The sequence below is a fragment of the Aquila chrysaetos genome, chromosome 16 (genome assembly GCF_900496995.4).
Source record: "Aquila chrysaetos chrysaetos chromosome 16, bAquChr1.4, whole genome shotgun sequence".
Taxonomy (NCBI): domain Eukaryota; kingdom Metazoa; phylum Chordata; class Aves; order Accipitriformes; family Accipitridae; genus Aquila; species Aquila chrysaetos.
This window is the reverse complement of record NC_044019.1, coordinates 8,260,150-8,285,196: the sequence shown is the minus strand read 5'-3', so window position 1 is coordinate 8,285,196 and position 25,047 is coordinate 8,260,150. Positions and strand designations below refer to the sequence as shown.

Below are 25,047 nucleotides of genomic sequence, written 5' to 3'. Positions count from 1 at the left end.
CCGTCCGGGGCCGGGCGGGCTCTGCCGGTGCCCTGTCCTGCTGTGAGCCAGCCGGTGCCGCGGCAGGCCAGGAGGGGAGAGGGGAGGGCGAGCAGCAGGAGCAGCGGTTCGGGTCCTTCTGAGGATGTTGGCCTGCGGGACGCTGGTGTCTGGGCCTGCTAGTCTGTAATTAATCCGTGACTGAACGTCACTTGCCTGCTTACCTATTTGCTCGATCAGGCTCTTGATGAGCACAGGCTTGATGCAACGAATACGTAAGTCTGGAGGAAGTCAGCTTGCTGGCGCCCGTGGGGTTGCGCTGCTTCATCTCCTTGTCCTGCTGTTGCACAACATGAAAGTAAACGTGCGCTTGGTTGGGTCAAGTCGCGTCCCAGAGTACTGTGCCAAAGTGAATCCGTATGTCTGTATGTACATATATGGTCATGTGAATGGTCCCTCTTGAGTCTGGTAAAGAAATAAAAACAGTAGTTCTCATATGCTCGGAGAAGGTCCTTCCAGGAGTTTAACCACAAAATGACTCTCCTGAAGACTGCATGCATCCGCATGGTGTATTAAGTGTGTATATTTCCATCACTGTTAATGTGGAGCATGGGTAAAAATCATATGTGTTGCCTGATGTAAATAGAAGAAGCAGCTTTCTGATCCAGAAGTTGAGGCAAACTCATACAGATATTGGAGGTGTTCAGTCTATCTTGCTGAACTTGTCTGGTGGCAGACATGCTGCTTTTCTTGTGCAAGCTGCACGGCCTCTGTGACTTCCCTCTCCAGACTAGGCAGTAGTGACAGCTTTTCCTTGCTGAATGTAGGACCTACTGTAGCATAAAGATGGAAGGAGATAAAATTGTTCATTGCCTTATCCATTCAAGTTCCCTGCAGCAGTTTATTTTACTAGGAGTTAAGAATGGTAGGTTTAAGGAGTTCTCGCAGCACAAAAATTGAGAATTGAGGGACCAGAGCATCTGTCGCTTTAGTGGTGCTAAATAAATGTCCTGCAAAGCTCTTAAATATTTTATAATATAGTACCCAGGACTGAAATGTGGAATATACTGACATATGTTCAGTTGTCAGCTGACAGAAGATGATGAGACTATAGCAAAATGTATATTGAGGTATGTACGCTTCTGGCAGTATGATAATTTCAGTTGTTGAGCACTACCAGGTCTTACAGCAGGAAGATTCCTAATGTACTAATTGCCAAAATAAAAGCCTCGATGGCATTGCTGACAGTTTCTTATCTGTTCTGCACTGGTATTTCCCAAGCCCCTTGTAGGTAATTAATTATATGCAGATAGTTGTGAGCATTAGCAGGCTGCGGGTTTTGGGAGTAGGGCTTTTTTTTGGTAGTTCTCATTTCCTACCCCAAATCAATATTGATTTTGTGTTAAACCTGGCATGGTTTTGCCAGTACAGGACTTTAGCATGCTATTTTTCTGCTAAGAGATTAATAATTTAAGCAATGCATAAATTGGTGTTCATAAGATAGAATTTGTAATTAAACACGGATTAACTCTAAGCTGCCACTCTGATGAGATTTCTACACAATAGAATCCTTGTTACATTGAGAAAAATAGTTTGAAAAATTGTCTGCTGCGTGCTACAGACTGCACATATGTTGTCTGTAACAGGCTCGACTGAATTCTAACATGAAGGCATCTTCATGTCATCTTCTGACATCTGCATCCTTCAGTACATTTAGGGTTGTCTGCCTATGCCACCTGGGAACAGGTTGTTAGTTCTGAGTGAATCATGCTGCTCTTTGTCCCAGTCCTTTCCTTCCATTTTTACTTTTGGCTGTTCTTGCCCTCCATGTTTCAGGGGTTCACCATCCTTTCCTTACAAGCAAGCTCTGCCCTGCTTTTATTCTCTGGGTGCTTGACTGTTAAAGGCAGCAGGACATCAGAAGAAGATATCTTCTATATGTACTGCCATTTAGTATAGAGGTGCTAGAGCTCCAGACTGGCTGTAGACCTCAGCCCTTGGGCTTATGGACCAGGTTCTGTTATATCACTCCAGAATATCTGCAGCTACTACCACTCTAGCTTGTGTGTGTGTGTTGGCAGCCATTTTGCTCTTTGGTCTCACGCTCCATACAATAGCTTGAGTCCAAAATGATCTGAATATTGAACACCTCTAGCCAGGAACAAGCTATGGCCTGCAGGTAGTAGGATTAGTCCAGTGCCAGACAGCAAGCTGGGCCTGAAAGGAGGTCCTAGATGCTCTGGGATGAAGAGTTATTTTAATTTTTTGCTAGATTTTTCAATTTTAATTTTTGCTAGAAAATCCGGGAATGATAAGAGTTACAGCTCTCTCTAGGTGGAACTAAACAGATGCACACAGGACCTGATTTAGTCCTGGGCTGAGATGAGGCAGAACAAGAACCATCTTGGAACCAAGGACAAGGTTAATCTCTGCTGCAGAGAGCTGGCTTGCATCAGTCTGGGAGGGCAGGCAAGAAGTCTCGCTGCCTCGTGAACATGCAGAAGGTTGTGGTGTCCCTGCAGTCATCAGCTGATAACGGAGAGGTGAGACCATGGCGCCTGGCAGTGACCCTGCTTTTGTTTTCCTGATTCCTTCAGCACCCAGGAGTCCCGGGGTGCTACAGGGGAGAAAGGTGATCATATCCATTAGCCAACAGAGTGAAGGAGGTAAAGGGATCAGGCTTTTCAGCAGCTGTGTGTATTTAGCCTGTGACCTGTTGACATATTCCTATTGTCTTAATGGCCAGAGGTTGAGTTTTGCTGAGGCTCAGCCTGTTCCTGTCAGTCTGTCACTCCTCTTCCAAGCTTGCACTGAAATTCTTTTGTTTCCACATCAGTGGCAAGATGAGTTGATTCTGCTGTAGCTTGCGTGTGAGCTGTTAACATGTATATGGAATATGACATTTTCCAGTGCTTTAGACTTTTTATTCTGACCAATTATCAGTGCAGCTATTATGGATAACGCATCGTGGATGTGCCTGCTTCCAGCAAACATACCATTCTCTGGTGCTTTTCATGCAGCTCTTCTCACGTGTTTGCTGAAGCCCAGGCTTTGAGAAGAGGTTTGTCTTAAAACAAATCTACAGGCTTTATTTATCAGTGAGGAACTTTCTGAAAGCCCCCAGTGTGTTCCACCCCTCTCTAAAGCAGAGAAATGCTCAGGAAAATTTCTACCTACAGAGGCCATCCTGCTGTTATTAGCGTGTTATTTTTTTGCACATATGTTTATTTTGCCTTGCCCATAGCCAGTGTATTTGATTTGGGGAAAACATAAGCATATGCTTTGTCTTTGTTCTACCTTGTTCCCCTTATCTGCTCTGGAGTGGGGAGGACTAGTGTGACGAAAAGGCCCGAAGAGACCAGACTGGGCAACCTGGGTATCTTGCACTAAAACCAGCTTGCTAAAGATCTTGGATGTATCACTTTTCTCTCTTGTCACTTCTGTGCCCACCCCTCAGCCAAGGATTCTTGGAAATTTCTGTCATATTTGTGTAGGACGCAGCACAAACTAAGCACCTTGGGAAGAAGCTTGTTTGCTGCAGCAATAATCAACAGCTCTATTTTAGCTGAAAAAAGTGCACTTTTCCTGCTTTGCAGTGGCCAAGAAGTGTTGGGCCATGATCTATAAGAGCAAGATACAGACAGAGGATCTGGGGGTAAGGAAGGATATACATCTCATTGAAACGTAAAGGCCACTCCAAGAAGTGAAGCTTTTTCTTCATGAATCTGCACTGTAGGTGGCTGTTGAGTGTTAGGGTGTTATGAACGGGTTCAGTCCAACCCTGAGGAACAATCAATGACAAAGGTGCACCAGTGCTGGCAGGGAAGAGAGAAAAATCCCTTCCTTTGTGTATTCCTGTGCCTGCGGGACAGAGGGGGGGCTATTCATGCCATCAGCCATTCCAGAGCAACTGAGGAAACCCAGAACAATAAGCCCCTCTATGGCCTGTTACCCGAGTTAAGCACCATCCTTGCAGCCTTACCAGCCTCAAACATCAGCTTCGGGTTTTGGTTGCTGTGCACCAGAATTGCCCGAAAACAGCTGGCAGTTTGTAGCTACTGATTTCCAAAAGACAACTGAGCCCTGTCCTCCAGGTCACACTGGACTGGGGGGGAGTTCTGGGAAGGTCTCTAGACAGCTCGTACCTTCTTAAACCCCCAGTGATCACATCAGGTCTGAGGTGTAATCCTGTTTTACTCCTCAGCACTCCTGCTCTGAACTGGAGACCTACAGCAAACCGCAGGCACTGAAGTGGTGGCAGTCCATAGCTGGCATCTCTCCATCTACTGGCCCTGGAAACAGATGACTGAACCCCAGATAAACTGCTTGTTCCTAGTCATGCAAATGCTCACATAATCTGTCAGAAGCCCTACGATATTGCAGTGCACTCCAGGATACCAAACCCTGTTGGTAAAATGTCCATCAGATCAAATGCAATCATCTTAAATCATCTCCGCCTTCTTGTAGCTGAAATGCTTCTGTTAAGATGTCTGTCTGTAACTCAAACTCAGGCATCTTTCACATTTACTTGTCTCATGTTTTTCATCACAAGCACTGTCAAAGGACCTGCAGAAAAAATGTTACAAGCCTCCAAGCTGGTGTTATTGCCATATTGCACTCCACTTGGAAGAAAAACCTTAGTAAAGCACCCCAGATCCAGTATACTCACCTGTGATGGGTTGCCGCTATATTGTAAGAATCAGTAACAAGAGACATACATAGAATCATGGAATGGTTTGGGTTGGAAGGGACCTTAAAGATCATCTAGTTTCAATGCCCCTGCCATGGGCAGGGACACCTTCCACTAGACCAGGTTGCTGAAAGCCCCATCCAACCTGGACTTGAACACTTCCAGGGATGGGGCATCCACAACCTCTCTGGGCAACCTGTTCCAGTGTCTCACCACCCTCACAGTGAAGAATTTCTTCCTAATATCTAATCTAAATCTACCCTCTTTCAGTTTAAAGCCATTACCCCTTGTCCTATCACTACACATCCTTGTAAAAAGTCCCTCTCTGGCTTTCTTGTCAGGCCCCTTTTAGGTACTGGCAGGCTGCTCTAAGGTCTGCCCGGAGCCTTCTCTTCTCCAGGCTGAACAACCCCAACTCTCAGCCTGTCTTCATAGGAGAGGTGCTCCAGCCCTCTGATCATCTTCGTGGCCCTCCTCTGGACTCGGTCCAATAGGTCCGTGTCCTTCTTGTGTTGGGGGCCCCCGAGCTGAACACAGTACTGCAGGTGGGGTCTCACATCTGTGTCATTTGGTAACTTATTGCAGAGACTGACAGTTCAGAGTTCAATAGGAGAAAAAAACACTTCTGAAGAGATGCACTGATGACAAAACTACACAAAACAGGATTATTTATCATCTCCCTTGCCAAAAGGGAGAGGTCTCTCTCAAACATTTACCTTCAGCCACCGTTGCTAGTGATCAGACACTACACAAACACATTCTTCTTACTAACCCCAGGGAAGAGGGAAAGACATTTTTGCAATTGAATCTGCATATAAAAGGTTTTAATGAGCACCAGAAACAGCGCAAGAAAAGGGTCAGGGTGCTGTGGCCAGGGCTGGGTGCTGGGACCTCTTGTAGGAGCTCTGTTGCTCACAGAATTGCCCCTGGTAAACAGTTGGTATAAGAGGTGGGGTGGGTGAGGTGCTTGTGATTTCTAGAGACAAGTCCAGGAGAGGGGTCTTTTGCTAGGCAGAGATATTTGCATTTCAAGGAAATGAAACAGTGCCCATTAACTAGGAATGGCCAGAGTGTCACCAGCATTAAACTAAAGCAAATTGGTTTCAGGGATATTTAGCTTATTGGAACTCCCTGGAAGAGGGGGTCAGTGGGTAGAACAGAGTAGAGAAACCTCATCATGAGGACAAATTGAACAGATGCAAGGCATTAAGGTTCACAGCCAAGTGGAATCCCTGGTAGGAGGATCGCTGCAAAATCAATGAACATGCCAGCTGGATAAAGAGAGACCTTTCTAGTTTAGCAAAGGTAATTTCATGAGATGGGAGAAGACTACTCCCACCACACACACACACCTCCCTCCTCAGTACTTCTCACATTTGCTTGGTGGTGATTTTGGCACTTTGGGGCTCCACAAGCCATACAACTTGCTAACCTAGCAAAAGATTGATTGGGCTTAGAACAAAAATACAGGCTATTGAGATAACACGCTGAATGACTCCCCCAGGAGTCTAACACACCCGAGACAGTGAAAGGGAGGAGAAGAGGTGGAAGCAGGAGGGAGACTGTCCGCTTTACACAGCAGCATCGTTAATCCGTTCAGCTTCTTCAGCAGCCGTAGTCTGTGGGCATGGCTTTATAATGATCATCTGCCAGTCAAGCCACTGCTGAAAGGGACTTCTCTCTCAAGCCCGCTTGCTCAGTCAAAATCTACAGCTGCCTGTCCTCGTCGTGTGTACTTCCATTGCCATAAGCTGAGAGAAGTTCAGGGTGACTGCAAAGTCGTGAATTAACTAGACGTTCCTCTCCAGAAAATGGGATAGGTTTATGAAAACGTGGGAAGGGACCCAGCACATCTACCAGCGTAGGAATCCCCGCTGAAACCTGTGCAAAGTTGAAGCATGAGGAAAGAGACGTGTTTCAGAGTGCTGGTCGGCAAAAAAGCTCTCTGCTGTGTAGCAGGACACTGTACCGCATACCTGAGCTCTGGGGAACTTCAGAGAGTTTGTAACACCTCTCCCTGCAGCATGATAGATGATAGCAGTCCAAATCAGAACACTCTCATACTCTCACAGCAAATCCCCTCTCCCTTACAGGGACCTGAGCAGAGGCTCTGCAGCTGAGCTTACATGGCATAGTTAAGATTTCAGTGGTGCACAGAAATGCAGAGTGAATCACAAAGCCATGAATTTAAGCTCTCATCTGTTCCCTTCAGAATATAAAGGCATCCTAATATTTATTTCAGTTATTCTATAGTCCACAGTAGTTGCGATGCCAAGAAATTGGTCTTCAATGGGGACATCTCACGAGTGACTCCACAGCTTTTGGGGGAAGCTGACAGATATAATAGGGAAAAGATTCTGAAACAGGTAAAAATTCAGATTTTTAAATGGGTATAAACTAAACAGGTCAATAGTATATTGCTTTTCATGATGCAGTTCTTCCCACCAGGTTTCATATTCCCAGGGAAGTGGGGAGGGGGAGATATTAATATTTTTGGCTCACGTTAATCAGCCCCAACTAAAACGAACAAACCCCACAGACAGCTCTACAAACAACCTCTGCACAACTGACTGCAACACCATCTCCCATAGAGTGAGCAAAGCCAGGCAATAACATACTTCACAGCGCAGCCTCTCTCTTCCACAGCTGATCACACGGATGACATTTTCATTAAACAAGAACAAGAGGTTTTAAGGGCATGGACTCTTCATTAGAGTGAAAGTGCTGTCATTTATAATGCAGACAAGACATACCACCAGCTGCAATGTCCCTCAGGTGAAAGAGAGTGGCCCAAGGGGAGCAGCTGGTTGGGGATGTACCAGTTAACACAGGAGAAACTAGGACACCTTCAGACAGCCAGTCACACCCTTGTCAAAGCACTTTCTACATCAAAGGCTCTGATTTGCCTCCTGTTTCAGACAGGGCAGTTCCAGGCATTTATCCCCTCCCCCCCCCCACCGCCCGGCGCTGCATCCAGCTTCACTGCAACACTTCACAGTGTAACATAATATACCATAAGGTAGGGTGCCTTTTACCAGCGGTAGAAACTATGTCTGTTCAGGCAGATTTACAGGCATGGCAGTGCAGGCATAGAAGGAAAGGCTGTTTTCATACCTGCCCATTCTTATTACACAAAATCCCCTTCTTGTCAGGACTTAGTGCAGTAAGGCCACACTATTTCAGTAGGTCACTTGCCATATGTTTTATGATGGATTTCTTACATTAAAATCACAAAAGTGACTGAACCTGCATAAAATTAATCTTAATTGATCCTTCTTTGGAAAGGGACTTAGATAAGGCATATCAAGAACTAGAGACAAAAAACCACCATTGGGCAATTAAAGTCTTTGCAGAAAAGACTACTTCATGTAGCAGTCAGGATCTCAGCTGTCATGCTCCAGGAACTTGCACCACCACAAGTGAAATCACCATGACTTAGAACAGTATTTTGCTCTCTCAGTTTATGGCACTACACACAAAGTGCAATAAAAGACCCTTATTTTTTATACTCTGCTAGTCCAGTGAATTGCCATCTTGCCCCTACGCCACAGTGACAGTTGAGACAAAGCTATTTCTGTGTGAACAGGTCTCTACACAGGTACCATTTTTCCCCAACTTTCTTGCAGCTTTAACTGTAAAAGTTACCACCCTAAGTACAAATGGTCATTTCTTTGAAATAAATCTAAAGAAAATAGTGAAGTTCTGTACAGGACTGCCTCCTCAAGAGTATATCCTTATTTTGGAAGCGCAATGAAGTTTAAAACCAGACAGTGCATTTTTTTTTTTTTCATTAAACAGTTACTGAACAGAAGAAGAGAGACCAAGTAGTTTATTTGATGTTGTTGCAGACCACAGTATAATTGGACGAATTTGGATTATGTTGGCCAAAGCATACAGTCTTCAATGCTGTTTTACACCACAATCATATCGGCCATGCACATTCAAGAACAGCATCTGCTTAGTCATCGTCTTTAAGCTTCTTGATCTTATACTTATGGCGCTCAATTTCTTTCTGCAGCCGCTCTATCTCTTTCTGGTGGTGATGAATCTCTTCCTCGTGGTGTTTCCTTAGGGCAGCGAGCTGCTCCCTCTCCTTCTCCCTGAAAGAAAGCACGGCACATGGTGCAGCACCCGCACGCCCGGGGGTCGCCACAACCCTTCAGCGCGGGGCTCGGGAGCCGGCGCAGAGGCCGGGCCTTGGCTGCAGGTGAGGCTGGCGGAGGCCCAGCGCTGGGCCACCAGGCGGGGCCCGGTGGCGGTTACCCGGCGGGGCGGGACGGGACGGGGTGGGGGGAGAAGCTGCTTGTGCAGACCCCACAGCGACGGCCGTCAGCGGGAGCGCAGGCCCCGCCGCACGCCGCTCACCTGAAGTACCGCTCCTCCTCGGCCGCCTGCTTCTTCCCGAAGGCGCCCCCCGCCTCGCGGATAGCGCCGCCGCCGCCGCCGCCCTTCCCGGCGCCTTTGCCCAGCTCGCCCAGCTGCGGGGAGAGACGGCGGTGAGCGGAGAAAGAAGGCAGGGAGAGAGGCAGGGAGGGAAGCCCCCGCCGCCCGCGCCCACCTGGTCGGCGCCCGAGCCCGAGCTCCAGCGCTGCTGCTGCGCCACCAGGGCCCCGCGCAGGCCGCCCCGCGCCGCCGCCACCGCCACGGCCGCCATCGCCCGCCTGCCCTTGGAGCGCCGGGCGGACGAGACCCACCCCTCGCGTCACGGCCCGCGCATGCGCGGCCTTCGCTTCCCCACACACGCCTTTCCCCCGGCAGCGCGGGAAGCTGGGGGCCCGTATGGCCCCGGGCCCGCGGCCCCCCGCCCCCTCCGCTCCCCGCGGCCGGGCTGCCCTTCCCTGCCCCGCGGGAGCTCCCCCGGGCGGGGCGGAGGGCCGGGCCGTTCCGTCCCCTCAGGACGCGCCCCCGGGGTCCGGCCGCGGTACGCCAGGCAGCGGGGAAGGAGTGGACGACGGTGGCGGGAGAGGGGGGGGGGAAGCACGGGAGGGAGGGGCGGAGCCTGTTGCTATGGCGCGCGCGGCGGTCACGTGCCGAGGGCGCCGCCCGCCCCGCCGGCCTCAGCGCCGTGCTCACGTGCGCGCGCGCGCGGCGTCACGTGGTGCTGGCGATGGCGGCGGCGGGGGAGCCCGGGGCGGGGGGCGCCGCCGAGGAGGCGTTCCTCACCTTCTACAACGAGGTACCGGCGCCTTAGCGCCGCCGAGGCGGCGGGCGGCCCCGCCTCGCTCCCCCGGGCCCTGCCCGCCCGCGGCCGGCGGGCGGCGGCCTCCCCTCCCGGCGCCGGGGCCTGGCGGGCCGCGCGGCGCCTGGCCCGACCCGGCCGCCCTGAGGGGAGCCCGCCGGGCCCCGAGGCTGGCCCTGGCGGGCCCTGGGGCTGTCCCGGGCCGCTGGCGGGAGGGAGGGCGGGGCGGGCGAAGCCGCTGGCGGTGCTGGGCAGGGGGCGAGCGAATGGCCGGGGTGGGCGAGCGGCGGGTGCCGGCGGGTTCGTGCTCGGCCCGGGGAGGGCCGGGCGTTCCCCTGGCTCGCTGCGGCCGGCCCCGCGGCGTCTCCCGCCCTCGGAAAAGCCCCTGTTGTGGCTGTGGGAAGGAGCCAAGCGTGAAGCTCCATCTCGCTCCCTCGGATAAACGCGGTGGGAGTTGTGCGCTCCACAGCCTCTGAGTGTAGCCCTCCGCTGTGCTCCCCTGCTTGGCCTTTTTGTGGACAAGCTGTCATTTGGGAAGGTGCGTGGGGCTCCTTTCTCTCAGCCTGTGCTAGTCTCCGTTACTTTGTGCACAGCTTGGACGTGTTTACCTGAGCCTGCCTGTAGAAAGGTAGTGCCAGTCTGGTGGACGCTTGTTTCTTTAAATAAAGGTGAATGTTAAATGTAAATGCGTGGTTTGGTTTGGCTTAATACTGTAAAGAGCAAAAAGTAAACTGAACTGAACTAAATACTGTGTGGCCAGAATGAAATGGACTTGTATACTTGCACCAGTATCACTTAATGTGTTTAATGGGCTATCCCACCAACAGTGGGTTAAAAGAAATGTTGCAGTAGGTTTCCAAGGAATCACGATGATGGTGCTGGTGTAGGAGCAAAGGTAGGGGAAAAGCCATGGCTGTTGGGCCAGACATAGGAGAGACAGGCAGAAGTGCTTTATAGGGTTTTTTATAGTTAAAATGTAATGTTAGAAATACTGTCGTGCTGTAGAAAAGGCTAAGAAATGTTCTCTGCTAGTGCTTCAGTAAAGTAATTACAGGCTTAGGATGAGCAAGAGGTATTGTGAATTGTAGTACAGGATGATGATGGCTGGTGTAGTAATCACGCGAAAACAGGTAAGCACGTTGTGATTGTCAGTTAATATAGGTCTTTCTTGTTCTTCAGGTAAAGCAAATTGAAAAACGAGACTCTGTTTTAACATCAAAAAACCAAATTGACAGGCTGACCCGACCTGGATCTTCATATTTCAACTTGAACCCTTTTGAGGTTAGTTTCAACATTTTATCCTCCCTTCGTACTTGGTATACCAATTTCCAGATTTACAGGGTATTTATTTCAGTAAAAGGACTGAACATAAAGAAAGAAAAAAATTCTCTAGGTGTAGATTACTGTGCAGAAGGCTTACAGAAGACAGAAGGATGGTGTATATGTGCTCGCTCTCTTTTTCACTGTTTTATGGCAGGCGCAAACTACATGCTTTTGTCACATTTCCCCTGTGCAACAGCACTAGAAGATTTGGCAGATTAATGAGAATGTAACAGCTACTGGTACCATGCTTGTCAGGTTCTGTTCTGAGCACTCTTAACTTGGCGTTTCTAGTCGTGTCTTCTAATTTGGATGTTCATCCCACTGAAATTGCATAGTGCATAGAATGAGAGAAGAACTCTCACTGCTCACAGTAGCGAGCAATCTTTTGAGGAGTCGCTGGAAGACAGGTAATTCCCTTGCACGTTACATAGTTTGATTCCAGTTGCTGTCAGTTTTAAAGTCTTAACGAGTATGAAAGCCTGAGGAAGACAGTAAATAAAACAATCTGGTGTTCATCTGGAGCTGGCTTTCCCCGTGTGTATTCCTTCCCAATATCATCTTTATCTGCCTTTTTAAAGCCTCAGGTGCTTTTTGTAGTCCCAATTCAGGGCTGGTCAGACAGATCAGTCGGCAGATTCACCTTGACAATGTTCAGTTCTGTGTAGGTCTTAGTACTTGAATTGGAGAGTACATTGCGAAAGCCATTTAGAAGTAGACTGTAGCTTTCCCGCGAGAGAGTGGTTTTTATTTACAGATTCTTAGTGTCAGACCATGTGCATCTGCATTGCCTAGGGTCACTTGTTGCTTAGGGCTTCTGTTCAGTAAATTAATTCACAAAAGAGCTTCTAAATGCTGCCACATCCCTAAAGATCAGTAGACAAGTGGGCTCGTTCATGGAAACCAAACAGTAATACTCCCGTCTTCTTTTAAAATGATAAAATGAATAAATTCTTACAAAGTAGTGTGTTTCCTGCCCAGAGTTCTTGGTTATGAATGATCCCACAGTGTCCCAAAGCCACCATATGCTTCCTCTTCTGCCAGACTAAGCATTGCTACAGGACTGGTTGAAGATTTAGACCTATTGTGGCTATTTAGGGATGGCAGCTGTCTACATGAGACTTGAGTGTGGAAAGGACACTGGCATAGTCGGAGGAATCTAGCATTGCTAAAAGTAGAATGTCCTAAACATGGTGTCTCTTAAAATTTTTCTGTTTTAGTAGGTGAAAATTCATGTCCTGAAGCAGCTCCCTGATGGGGGGAGCTTTCTGGCATTGTGTCTGTATGCCAGTGAACCAAGTGTTTAGAGCTTGCTGCTAGGAACCTGAAATATGGGGAGTATCATTGAACTTGCTCTGCTCTCATGGTCTCTTTTAGGTACTGCAGATGGATCCCGAAGCCACAGATGAAGAGATAAAGAAAAGATTCCGGCAGGTATTTGGCTTTTTGCACTTGAAGCCTCTGGAAGGAAACTAGAAGCTCTGTAGAGATTGTGCAGCTGTGCTTGGGAACAAGAAAAATGGTGGTAAAGCTGTATCTGGGTAGAGGAGTAGCCATTTTGGGAAGAAATGGCTAGAACAATCTTTGTGTCAACAAGAGGAGAGCTGCAGAATGTCCCTGGTCCAGGCATGGTATGCTTCTTTGCCTGTAAAGTGTGTGATGGGGCTACTCTAAACTGATAACGCCCTTGTATAATCAGCTTATTGAACTTTAGTTCAAAGAGAAGGTCAAAATTCATCAGAAATTAAGAACTGAGAAAAGGTGTTTTTCTCAAATGTATGGACTTGGATCCAGAAATGTATTTTTTGTGAGGTTTCTTTAAGGTCATTTTTGGTGGCTGGGTTACCTGGAACAGCAGCAAGTCTGCTCACAGACCTGTCTGCATTGCCCCATGCAACACAGAAAACATTACCCCAGACTTACTCTGCTGACAGATCTGCAGGAGAAATTTGAGTTTAATCAGTGCATGCAGCAAAGAAACACAATATTTGAAGAGCTGTAGCCTCACACCTGAATTAGTGGTGTAAACATCAAGAACTGTCTTTAGGCAGGAAGCTGTGCTGGCTGTCAGAGGAACATGCCTGCCAAGTTGGTGATGGGATATGGGCTGCTTCTATATGTGGGAAGTGGGAGGATAACCTTTTAGTCTGTTGCTGACTTCTCAGTTCTGCGAATCAATAAACCGGGGCTGTCTTAGCTTTAGGCTGGTAGAATACTACAGAGAAGTGTTTTGAAATCAATGGGATGAAATGAAAAAAGTGCATGGAATTGTGTATCAATCACCTAAAATCAAACACCTAAATACAGAATGTGGAACAGCCAACAGAAGGAAAAAGACATTGGCTGTATCAAATCACAGAGTAAATCAGGAGCATGCTGCTGTTCAGGACTGTAGGCAAACCTTTTTCCTGTGAACTAGAAAGTGCCATCTGTAGAGTTCAGGAAGTAATTATTTTGCATTCTTTGGCACTGATGCAATTTCAGTTGCCGCGCTGTGACTGGTTTTGAACGTTATACTAGGAAAGATGCAGATAAACTAGAAAGTCCATACAGCAACACCAAAAATAAGAGGTCTGAAAAAAAAAATGCCATATGGGGAAAGTTTGAAAGGACTTTCTCTTTCTTTAGAAGAGGAAGGTGGAGGACATATGCTTTCCAGCCCATTTAAGGTTGCCCTGAAGATGGTAGTGATCAATGTCCTGTCTCTGCTGGGTAGAGAGTACAGGAAGGTGTTTTCTTAACTCTCAGTAAAGGAGCCTAAGGAAAAACTTACCCACTCTTTTAAATAGTTTGATACTTGAACAGCCTTAGGGATACTGGAGAACTTCTTGGGAGACGTTGTTGAGTAAAAGGTAAACTTTGGTTGAGGATGATCTTTGTAGGTTTGTTTCTTCTTAAGACCAAGGATACAAAACTTGGGTGACCAAGGGGTTCATAGCAGCTCCAGGCACTGCAGCTGAAGGGTGTTTATATTGTTATGCACATCCCAAGCTGCAGCTTTTCTCAGACAGCCTGTTTATTACAGGGATTGTATTTGATTTATAAGCTTTTACTGTTGCATACTTCTACATGTTGTCAGCTGATTTGTCTATATACAAAGGAATGTGATCCCCTGTGATTCCTTCTCTCTGAGACTATTTCCTTCCTGTCACAAAAATCTCTGAAATATTCTTAATATTTGGCAATGATCTTGATAGCAAGATCCTTTCTCTTGCAGTTGTCAATATTGGTGCATCCAGACAAAAATCAAGATGATGCAGATAGAGCCCAGAAGGCATTTGAAGGTAATGCTCTCACCCTTTTTCTGGGCTGATAGTAGTTGGACTGCCATTTTTCTGTAGCTGGTTTAAATGTTTATTTGGGGCGGAGGCCCCAGTGACGACAGAAGGAATTGCTGTAGAGGCGCTTTAGATGAGGGAGTTGTGTGGGATGGCATTTCAGCAGAAAATTTCACTAGGTGGCAGTAACTGCATTGTCAGTTCACAACAGGGACAAACATGTCCGTTGGGCTTTGAGATTGTTCAAGAAAAACTGTTTAATCTGTGCATTAGATTTTATTCAAAGACCACACGACAGAAGTAATGTGATGGTTTTAGGTATATGCTTTGCATTATGGTGAGGCATTATGCAGCTTAAACTTACGTCATGCCCTATAACTAAATCACTTGTTAGGAGAGGTACTTTCATCCTGCTAACTCCAAAAGGTGTCTGACAGTTTCTGCCATTATTGTACCCCAAATCTCATTTGACTAATCGTGATATCACTTACCTAGATGTATTTAAAAACAAACAAACAAACAAAACCCAACCAAACAAAGCCCCTTCAATTCAAGGAAGTGAAATTTGTATAGTCAACAAGTAGCAATCTTGTGATCCCTTGTGAATGTGACTATTGTTGCTATTAATGTTGATGCTTTTTGTTAGCTGTAGATAAAGCGTACAAGTTGCTGCTAGATCAGGAGCAAAAGAAGAGGGCCTTGGATGTGATACAGGCAGGAAAAGAATATGTGGAACACACTGTAAGTATTCTGTAGGAACGTCCGGGGTGGAGGTGAGTGGTAATCAGTCATTCATAATTTGCTTTTTGGTACACCCACTGCATGTTCAGGTCATTAAAAGGTGAGCTGAGCAAACCTCATAATGAAGCTGTGCAGGTGGACTCTGAGCTCTTCACGGCATGAACAAATGTGCTTTGTCCAAGACTGCTGTTGAGCTCAGTGCAAGATAATTCAGTGAAATTCAGTACTTGAAATAATTAGGTCAGACCACATGATCTGACCTAAATATTTTTTTTCAAGTCTGTGAATCAAGGATGCAGTTCAAATGTATGTAGGTGGAAGAAAATAGGTGATGACAGCAGGAGACTAGGAAGTTTGGGGGAAAATGACCTATAAGATAAGGAGCTTGGTTTGCATTGGCCAAGAAGTTAGTTGAGTGATGTGGATGGACTAAAACACAACAAGCTTGAGAAAGCAGATGATATGGGAGAGCTCAGATACTCTAAACCAAGGAACACTTCATGTTATGCTTGTTGTTGTTAGTCTTTTGAATGTTACAAAGCAAAATAAACTTCCTGCTGGTTTGGATGGTGTGTATTGGAAATGAATGTATCTTAAAAACAAACAAACAAAAAAACCAACAAAGGGATTGTGTTGAATGAATAGTATCTAACATAGTATTTTTAATTACTACAGTTCATGTGACAGTGATTATGTGTTTATCTGGACCTAGGATGAGGAGGTTTTGGTCTAAAATAAAACATCAATCCAAATCAAGAACTTACTGTCATCCAGAGTTCTTCCCACACAGTGGAGTAGGAATGCAGAACTACTTGGATACAATTATGTAAGCCCTATAAAACTTTTTAGGCTCCCATTTTTGTTCTTAATCTTTAGGTGAAAGAAAAAAAGAAGCAGTTGAAGAAGGATGGAAAACCTCCCACTGTAGAAGAGGATGATCCTGAAATTGTAAGTCATATACTGTTCAGAGAAACTGGGGAGTACAAAACATATTTTGAGGAATTAAGAGTCAAAACCAGTACAGAAGTATTTATTAGACTTGTTAGTGTTGTAAATCCTTGCACTTATGGAAGAACAAATTCTGAGAAGCCACTGTAGAGTACCATGTGTTGAGTAATACCTGTATATTTTAGAAAATAGTTTAACTGTAGTGTAAAGAGTAAATATATCATGAGGTTATATAGGTCAAAATACCCAATTCTTTTCTTGGAGCAAGTCTTCATTGCTTGCACATCATGCAGTCTTTTTTGAATTTAATTTATTGTTGTATTCTGAATGCTGGAACTGTGGTGTTCTTGCTGCCAGCAGAGGAACATATAGAACCCACTGCAGCACGTCTAAAATGCGTTAGTGACGTTTTGTAGTAAGAGCTGTTTCAGGTGTTTCTTCCATGTAGCACTTGAGGGTAGATGTGCTGTTCTGCAACAAATCACTTTTATTAAAAAAGGTATGACATAACTTAGTTCTTCTTGCCTGGTTTCTAATCTGAAAAAGTCAAGTGATGTTACAGGCTTTAACAGAATGGTAGATGATTATCAAACACTGACATCATTAGTCTTACTGTCATCACCTTTTTTTTTTCTTACAAAGTCATTTTTTCCTCTTGATATCACCACAGTAACCCCATAACCATCTTATTTTCCATTGATTTTCAGAAGTCTTTGCTGTTATTTAATAATGAAGTTTGTTTTAAGTATACTGATATTTCCTGGAAAGCAAATGCTAGACTTTTAAAAGACATCAAGAAGATCTGCTGGGAAATTACTATCTAAACAGTGCCCATTTTGCTTTTTTTTGTCAAATGTAACATTGCAAGACTTTACAGAAGAATAAGAGCTTGAAATGAACAATTCTGTTTTAGCACAGCTTCGTGAATACAAATGAAAATTAGACTAATATGAGGCTAATAAGTAGTTGTTTCCTGGTGTCAGGGCCAGCATTTAATCAGCAGTGTTTTATACCTTTTTGTATGCCACTGCTACTGACTACTGTCAAGGCAGGATATGGAGTTATATGGACATACATATGCTTTGCATTCTTTTTATGCTTCTTACATTCTTACATAAAACAGACTTCTCTAACTGTGTTAATGGGCATTATTTTAAGACTGGATTTGTGTTTCACAGTTCAAACAAGCTGTATACAAACAGACGATGAAGCTCTTTGCTGAACTGGAAATTAAGAGGAAAGAAAGAGAAGCGAAAGAAATGCATGAAAGGTATGAGCAGCATTCTGCTTGTGCAGTTCAGGCTCTTCTTCCCCCCTCATGCTTCCTCGGAGAAGATAAGGAATCATAGACTCTTAGAAAAGTCTAAGTTGGAACGGACCTCTGGAGATCATCTGGTCCAACCTCCTGCTGAAAGCAGGGCCTTGGATTAGATTAACAAGGGTCCTGTCAAGCTGATTTCCGGTGGTGTAGATTCCACCACTTCTCTGGGCAACCTGTGGGTTGTAGAGCTCTGCGCTTGAGAAATGCAAACAGGAAACTTGCCCTCCTGTATTTAAGGCATTGATATATTTGGTATGCTTATATACTTTTTTATGTGTGTACATGGAGGCCAGCCAAAACAGTGAAATAGTGACTTGTTTCTGCATGTTGTTAGCACACAAAGAATTGATTTTAAATTTTAATTAAGTGCCAGAAATACCTTGTGGCATGCGTGGTCCTGAACTCTCTTAGGTGTTTTGATCACATGTTGCCTGAGTGCTCACTGTGGGGGCACTTCATAGAGTGGTGTTTCCATACTGGTCAGTGAAGGCAGTCTGGGAGATGGTTGCAGGGCACTACTTTTAATTACAGATGAAAATTAGCGGGGGGGGGGGGAATTTCATTCTTACCTTGCACGCTGAAGTGTTTATTAACTTCTCAAAATGTGTGCTCTCAATAGTTGTAGAGACTTATCACTAGAGTTATGAAGGAGTCCAACTTGTTTTGCCGAGCAAGAGAAGCTGACTCACTGTCAGTGGTGCCATGTCACTGACATGCTGTCAGTGGTGCCAAACCCATCTTCTCTGCTCACTGCTCTTCCAGATTTGAAATAAAATTCTATTTGCTGTGCTCTCTTAGGTGTGTGTATTTATCTCTTCTGATAAGCACTTCAATCTGTCAAGAAACCAGAAGAGCTTTCCAAGATGTTTTGAAAGTATTACTGTGTTTCTTTGAAGTAGACACTTTTGGGTTCATAACTTCTTTCTGGCTTCCCTTCCAGGAAGCGGCAGAGGGAAGAGGAAATTGAAGCACAAGAGAAAGCTAAACGAGAGCGAGAATGGCAGAAGAACTTTGAGGTAATCAGCAACTTAACTTACAGGATGGGCCTTGGCAATTCTTGGCCATGCTGCAGGGAATGCCCCTAAAGAGGGACTTTTTGTCTGCAGGTACTATAAGATAATTTAAGTAGACGCTTAGTACAGATCCTGCACAAGCCTGGGTTTTGCCCTTGTGTGGGGAGAAAAGCCCACCAATGGGACTTTGGTATCACTTTACAGAAACGGGTCTGGTAAATTAAGGTGTAGTATTTTTCAGCTCTGTCAGCAGTTCATTCCTGTCCTTAGTCAGAAATTTGAATTGCTGCTTAGCCCAGGTCACTGGTGACCAGTATAACTTAATCTGGCAGCTGTTCAACCACTAGTGTGGACTGTTGTTGGTACTTTTCAGTCTGGTTGCTAACACTTATGGAATCTGTATCTCCTGTGAGTATCAGAGACCTGAATGACAGTCACTTCCCTTTGACCCACCCTGTATTCAGGGTTTAGGCGTATCGAAGTAGCTTTGTGGTTGTTGTGCTGCTATTCTATGGGTCAGACCTACAGCCTGCAAAAACACTTGATCAAGCCTGTAACTCTTCCCTCATTACACACCAGAGGTGAAGTCTTGTGATGTGCCAGGGGTGGTGGGCAGGAAAGAAGTCAGTAACGGTGTGCAGGACCTCATAAAAAGATGAGCTAGATTCTTCATTTAATCCAAAGCCAAATCCCAGTCTGTGTTCAAGAGGACTTTAAAAAAGAGGGTGTCTGGGAGAGAAGGGTATGAGCTGGACTGGCTTCCTGTGGAAAGCGTGCAACTAGGATGTTACTGGAGACTCTGCTGGGAAGAGTTTGTGTTCATGTGCTATATAACATGGATATAGGAAGCTGGATATTCTGGAAAACTTGTGTAATGCTGTTACGTTGAGTATGCTATGGGTTTTGTCATGTAATGCCAGAGAGAGAAATGAGTATATCACTGGCCTTGCTGCTGGCAGAAGTTCTGTGTTCTCATGCCAGAATGGCCACAGAAGTTGGGTGTCATTGCTGTAGGGATGCAGTAAAGCATAGCAGCTGAGGAAATGTCAGCAAGCATTACAAGCAAATAATGATAGACCAAACAAGGGAGCTGCAGAACTATTGGTATTGCAGCTCTGAGTACCTGCATGTCCTCAACCACTCCTGGACAGCTGAACCTCTGCACTTACAGGTATCTTCTCCAGCCTTGCTGGTGACCATTTAATCCATGTGAAAAGAGAGTATCAAAGTTGGGTGTTAATGTCCAAAATGAGTCACTGGAGTGCACAAGAATAAGAAGCTTACTTCTGCTAGTGACCGTCATTGAGCGAGGGTGATTGGAGACAAAATAAGACATGAATTCTTGGCTGCTTCTGTATGTGTACTAATTCAGTGGCTGCCTTTAAAATACATCTAAAAGGAGTATGTGTGTTGCTGCTTCGAATGATATTTAAACCATAAGGGAAAAAAAACTTAAGTTGATATTCTGCAGTTGTGGTTCTGTCTCAGTTTCAACAAAAAACTCCACCCAACAAATAAAGCCAACATAAGAATCCCAACCTTTAAAGATGCTTGCATTGTACCTCTGCATTGCTCTTCTCTGCTGTCCTGCTCCTGGTGATTCCAATCCTTGTCTGCATACTGCATCCTAGTTCTGATACTGTCTCTTTACGCTAAAGATCTGTAGGTTTTGTCCCTCATGTATGTTCTGCAGTATTTTTGAATCCTTATAGGAGTATCTGTGTCATGCAAGTGGTTGCCTGCTGTTTCTAGGAGCTATTCATAGGCTGCTTTCAGAGCTGAATTACATCTTGATGTAGAAGGAGCAGGTTGGAACATCGACTTTCTCCCACCCTACCCTCAAAATTCACTTTCTTAGTAATTTCAAGAGTAGCTTCCATGAACAAGCTGTAAGAAACAAGAAGGTTAGAACGGAAGTTGCCATACAGCCTTATCCCTAGCAAAAGTGTGACCACAGAATGGTTGAGGTTGGAAGGGACCTCTGGGGTCCATCTGGTCCAACACGTCTGCCCAAGCAGAGCCACCTAGAGCCAGTTGCCCAGCACGATGTCTAAGTGGCTTTTGAATATCCTCAGTGATGGAAACTCCACGAGCTCTCTGGGCAACCTGTTCCAGTGCTCAGTCACCCTCAATAAAAAAATGTTTCCAGATGTTGAGATGGAGCCTCCTATGTTTCAGTTTATGCCCATGGCCTCTAGTCCTGGCTCTGGACATCACCCAGAAAAGCCTGCCTCAGTCTTCTTTCCACCATCCTTCAGATACTTGTACACATCGATGAGACCCTCCCTGTCTTCTCCAGGCTGAACAGTCCCAGCTCTCTCAGCCTTTTCTCCTATGAGAGATGCTCCAGTCCTTTAATCATCCTTGTGGCCCTTCGTTGGACTCTCCCCAGTATGTCCATGTCTCTCTTGTACTGGGGAGCCCAGCACTGGACACAGCATTCCAATTGTGGCCTCACCAGTGCTGAGCAGAGGGGGAGGATCACCTCTCTCGACCTGCTGGCAATGCTTTGCCTAATGCAGCCCAGGACACTATTTGCTGTCTTGCAGCAACATGCCCTTGCCTTGCTGCACTCATGTTCATCCTGGTGTCCACCGGAACCCCCAGGTTCTTTTCTACCAAGCTACTTTCCAGCTGGGTGGCCCCCAACATGTGCGGGTGCCAGGGGTTTTTCCTTCCCAGGGGCAGGACTTTGCATGTCTCCTTGTTAGCTCATTTCTCCAGCCTGCCAAGGTCCCTCTGGATGGCAACACAACCCCCTGGTGTATCAGCCTCTCCTCCCAGTTTTGTGTCATCTGCAAAGTTGCTGAGGGTGCACTCTGCACCATCATCCAGATCACTGCTAGTGCTTGGCTTTCCCCCATCCTGCCATGGGGAAGGAGGGGAGTGAAGCAGACAGCTGTTGTAGCCAGAGCCTGTGTGCAGCACCACTATTGCAGGCATAGCTGTAGTCACATGGGCCTTGAGGGTATGGATCCCGTGCTGTGAAGTGGATCATCCCTGGACTTGTTCTGTCCTACTGTGTGAAACCTTCAGCCTGTAGTGATCATAGGCTGGCTTTGTGGGAAGTCTTTTTTTTTTTTTCTTTTTCAGCAGGGGATACTGCTGCTCTGCAGGTAAGCCAGGGAGGGGAGAAAAGAGTGCACCAGAGGTCTTTTCTCATTGTGTCCTTGTGATGAAGCTTGGGGCAAGAAGCGTGAGAGAAGACAGCAGTACGTTTGCCTTCTCTCTTATCTGCAGCACAAGGAGAGCTGTCTCAAGGATGTGAGACAGAGTAAGGAAATGGCATGTTCTGGGCTGACAGATTACGAACATCCATTGGGGATGAGGTTTCTTGTTTTCTTTGCACATCAGAGGATTCAGTAGACTCTAGCCAGGGCTGCACATCCCAAGCTGGATGTGCTTATGCTGGTGTTTGTAAGCTCACTTGTAGTTCCACTGTGCTGTGTCTGTTGCTCTGGCTCTTCACAGTGTCTGTATGTCCTGGCTGCCAGGGTGCTGTGTGCTGGATAAGGGGGAAATTGCTATTGGATCTCTTGAAACTGGTATGTACTGCCTGTTCTCTGGCTCTTGCACATCTTAACTCTCCATTTCCTCTCTGTTGTTCCCAGGAAAGTCGGGATGGTCGTGTGGACAGCTGGAGAAATTTCCAGGCAAACACAAAGGGGAAGAAAGAAAAGAAAAACAGGACCTTCCTGAGACCTCCCAAAGTAAAAATGGAGCAGCGTGAATGATCCTGGCAGCACTGCCCAAGTGCAGCTCCTCAGTCCCCTCCCTGCTTTTAAGGACTCATTGGCACCTAGAGTAAGAATTGCTTTTTAGTAGACTGTTTGTTTCCAGTACAATTAATTATTGGTCAAAGTATTTTTTGTACTCTGTCCATTTGAACTAGGGCCATAGTATGAACTCGGCCAGGAACCCGCTACATGTAGAACACTTGGCTTAGGAGGGTCTCCGCCATTATTGCTGTCCTGTTTGTCTGCTGCCCTGTATCTCGATGTTTTGTACTTCACAGAGATTGTGTTGTTTCACCACTTCCATTTCTAGTTTGAGAGCTGAACGAAACATTGGAAATGCATCCGTACCTTTCCAGGCATCATCTTTCTCAGAAAGTTCAGCTTCGGAAAGGTCCGAACTGACTCTGGGAATCTGCTTCCAGCACTGTGCAGTGCAGCTGACTTGCAGTTAAAGTCCTGCAGCTCCTCCCTGAACTGAGTGGTGCTTGGAAGGACCCTTCCCCCAAGATCTGATTTCCAAACTAAAATCCTAGCTCTCAGGCTTAGACTTCTGTTAATCTCAGACCAGCTGGTCGCTTCCTGTAAAGGAAAAATAAGTTCTCTTGATTAATAGTTAAGTTGCAATGGTCTGTATGTAAAATAAATTTTTACCCAAGTTACCGGGTTTTTTTCTTGGAATTACTAAAAGATACAATTGAAAGGGTGTGAGTTGAGTGCTGGCCACTGAAATGGTGCTGCTCTTCAGCATGAACACTTTCCCTGGTAAGGGTCTGCTATCAGCCCAAAGTCTGTTCTGGCTTGAATTTTGAAGTGACAGTCCTGCAGCATGGCACCCAGGAGGACAGGGAGAGCGTATCTCTTCCCTGGATGCTGCCTGGCTGTACACAGGTGTGCCAGAGTCCGTGCTGAAAACTGAGCTTGTTGCTGCGCCTTTGGGGAGCATGGGTGGGTTTGGCAGGACTTGGGCACCTGTTAAGAGTGTAACTCCTTAGAGCTATGGGATGAACTCAGTCTCATGAATTTTGATTTTTAAATCCTACTTCGTGTGTATATTTTAAGTTTTTAAGAAATTCTCAACTGTTTAAAGGCATTCAAAATGGAATATACTATGGATTCACATGTGCCTGGCAGACTCCTCTGGAGACCTTTCCGCAAACTCTTCCCATCTGTCCTGATGGCCATCCCCATACTTGGGTCCCATGGGTAGCTGTCTCCATGAAGATACTGCTTTTCTTCCTCCTCACTGCCCTTAGGCAGCTCCTTTCACTTGGACTTGCTGTCTTATGTGCCCTCATCTTCAAATGACCACAATCCTTTGTGTCTCAGGCATTGGCGAGGTCTCTCTTCAGAAAGATTGGTTCTGCTGCCCTTGAAGAGAAGCCTCCATCTTCTGGTGTCTTAACTGTTTAAGTTTTGATTATTTGCTTTCTATTTCTGCCCACTAGGGAGGAGCGGCTTGATCAAGTTATTGTGTTACTAAACAGATTTCTGCAGGAAAAGCAGCTCCCAAGGGAAGGTAGTGCTTTCTGACATGGCCTAGGACTTAGATGAATCTGCTGAAAGGTGGCTGGTGCTCTCCACTTGCCTTTGTTTCTTCTTTTCCTCTCATGCACTGGTCTGTGTGACCAGATGTAAAGTGAAACATCCTTCCCTAATAAAACTAAGGTATTTTGGTGTTTTATACATTAACTACCTCTTAGAACAGTAGAATACAGTTCCTGTTTTCTGTGTAAACACAGGAATACAGTTACTTTACCTTATTTGTCCTGCTAGGTATAACCTGCTAGATAGGTAGCTTGAGCCTGAACCTCAAGGGGCAAAACATAGCTTAAAAAGTAACACCTTGGTGATGTCTGGATGGCATACAAGAGCTAAACAATAACTAGCAGCAGACTAAGGTGGGCTGACAGGTCTGGGAGATGCCAAACTGTGCAGCATTGCTCTGTTCAGGTGCTGAAATTCCTTCTTGTTCGCAGACCCTGATCCTCCATTAACTGGGAACGCGTTGGTAGGACACAACTTCCTTGTCAAGGCAACGATTAGTCACATTTGTTCTGGGTAAAATGTCAGTTAACTTTTGCGGTGCTGTCTCTCAGATGCAATCTATTCTGCTTCCTGGGTGTAAGAAGCGAGCAGTGCTGGGCAGTAGCTCAGATGATTAGAGTATTTCTAAGTGCAGTCTCTTGCCCAGAGGACGTGCTGTCCCTCTAACTTGTCTGCCTCTTGTTGCCCTGTCAAAGTATTTCTAGCTTAGAGATCTGTCCCAGTCACTCATGTCCCAGAGTCCTTCCTTTCAATATTGAAATACTGGTCTTTCTAGTACTGTTTCCTTTCAGATGGTGTAATGGCTTGGCTGACTGATGGTACTGACTTTTCAGATCTTTTCTTTACATTTTTTTTCAGTTAGCTCAGGATAAGTCCTGTGAGAGCTTGAAATGTTTATAAGACCTGTGTTAGGCTTCTGATTCTGCTTCTCAGAGATGTGTATGTTTATGAGATGGTTTACCACTGGGTCTCGAGGAGTGCAGCCTGTGGCCAAAGCCACTGAAGTACTAGTCCTACGGGCTTCTGCAGTAAGGGTCATTTTTTCCACTGGATATGACTTGGTTGGGGCAGCAAAACATGTAGCTTATAACAATGCTGTTGTTCTCAATTCAATTCATTCTCAATTTAGCTGTTCCTGTTTCCTTTTCTTCCTGTCCTGCCTATGATATGCTTCTGTGTCTGAATATGCAGCATTTCTCCTGTCTTATCTACTCAGCCAAGTCCTGTGAAGCTTCCCATCTGCCAGGCAGGCTTTAGCAGCAGCGAAATACCTGGCCCTTTGCTAGATATTTCTCT

At 45.9% G+C, this 25,047-nt stretch overlaps 2 protein-coding genes across 2 annotated transcripts; one reads left to right on the top strand and one right to left on the bottom strand.

Annotated features, from left to right (window-relative positions):
- Positions 1 to 8,483: 8,483 nt before the first annotated feature.
- Positions 8,484 to 9,598, bottom strand: ATP5IF1 (ATP synthase inhibitory factor subunit 1). Its single transcript, XM_030039471.2, has 3 exons — positions 9,228 to 9,598; positions 9,035 to 9,147; positions 8,484 to 8,769 (listed from the first exon to the last, which is right to left on the bottom strand). The coding sequence occupies exons 1-3, from the start codon at positions 9,321 to 9,323 to the stop codon at positions 8,628 to 8,630; spliced, it is 351 nt and encodes a 116-aa protein (XP_029895331.1). The 5' UTR covers positions 9,324 to 9,598; the 3' UTR covers positions 8,484 to 8,627.
- A 79-nt stretch (positions 9,599 to 9,677) lies between these two features.
- Positions 9,678 to 22,865, top strand: DNAJC8 (DnaJ heat shock protein family (Hsp40) member C8). Its single transcript, XM_030039470.1, has 9 exons — positions 9,678 to 9,845; positions 11,028 to 11,129; positions 12,546 to 12,602; positions 14,386 to 14,452; positions 15,093 to 15,187; positions 16,064 to 16,135; positions 17,314 to 17,405; positions 18,397 to 18,472; positions 22,081 to 22,865. Exons 1-9 carry the CDS (start codon positions 9,777 to 9,779, stop codon positions 22,201 to 22,203), a joined length of 753 nt encoding a protein of 250 aa, XP_029895330.1. The 5' UTR covers positions 9,678 to 9,776; the 3' UTR covers positions 22,204 to 22,865.
- Positions 22,866 to 25,047: the final 2,182 nt, after the last annotated feature.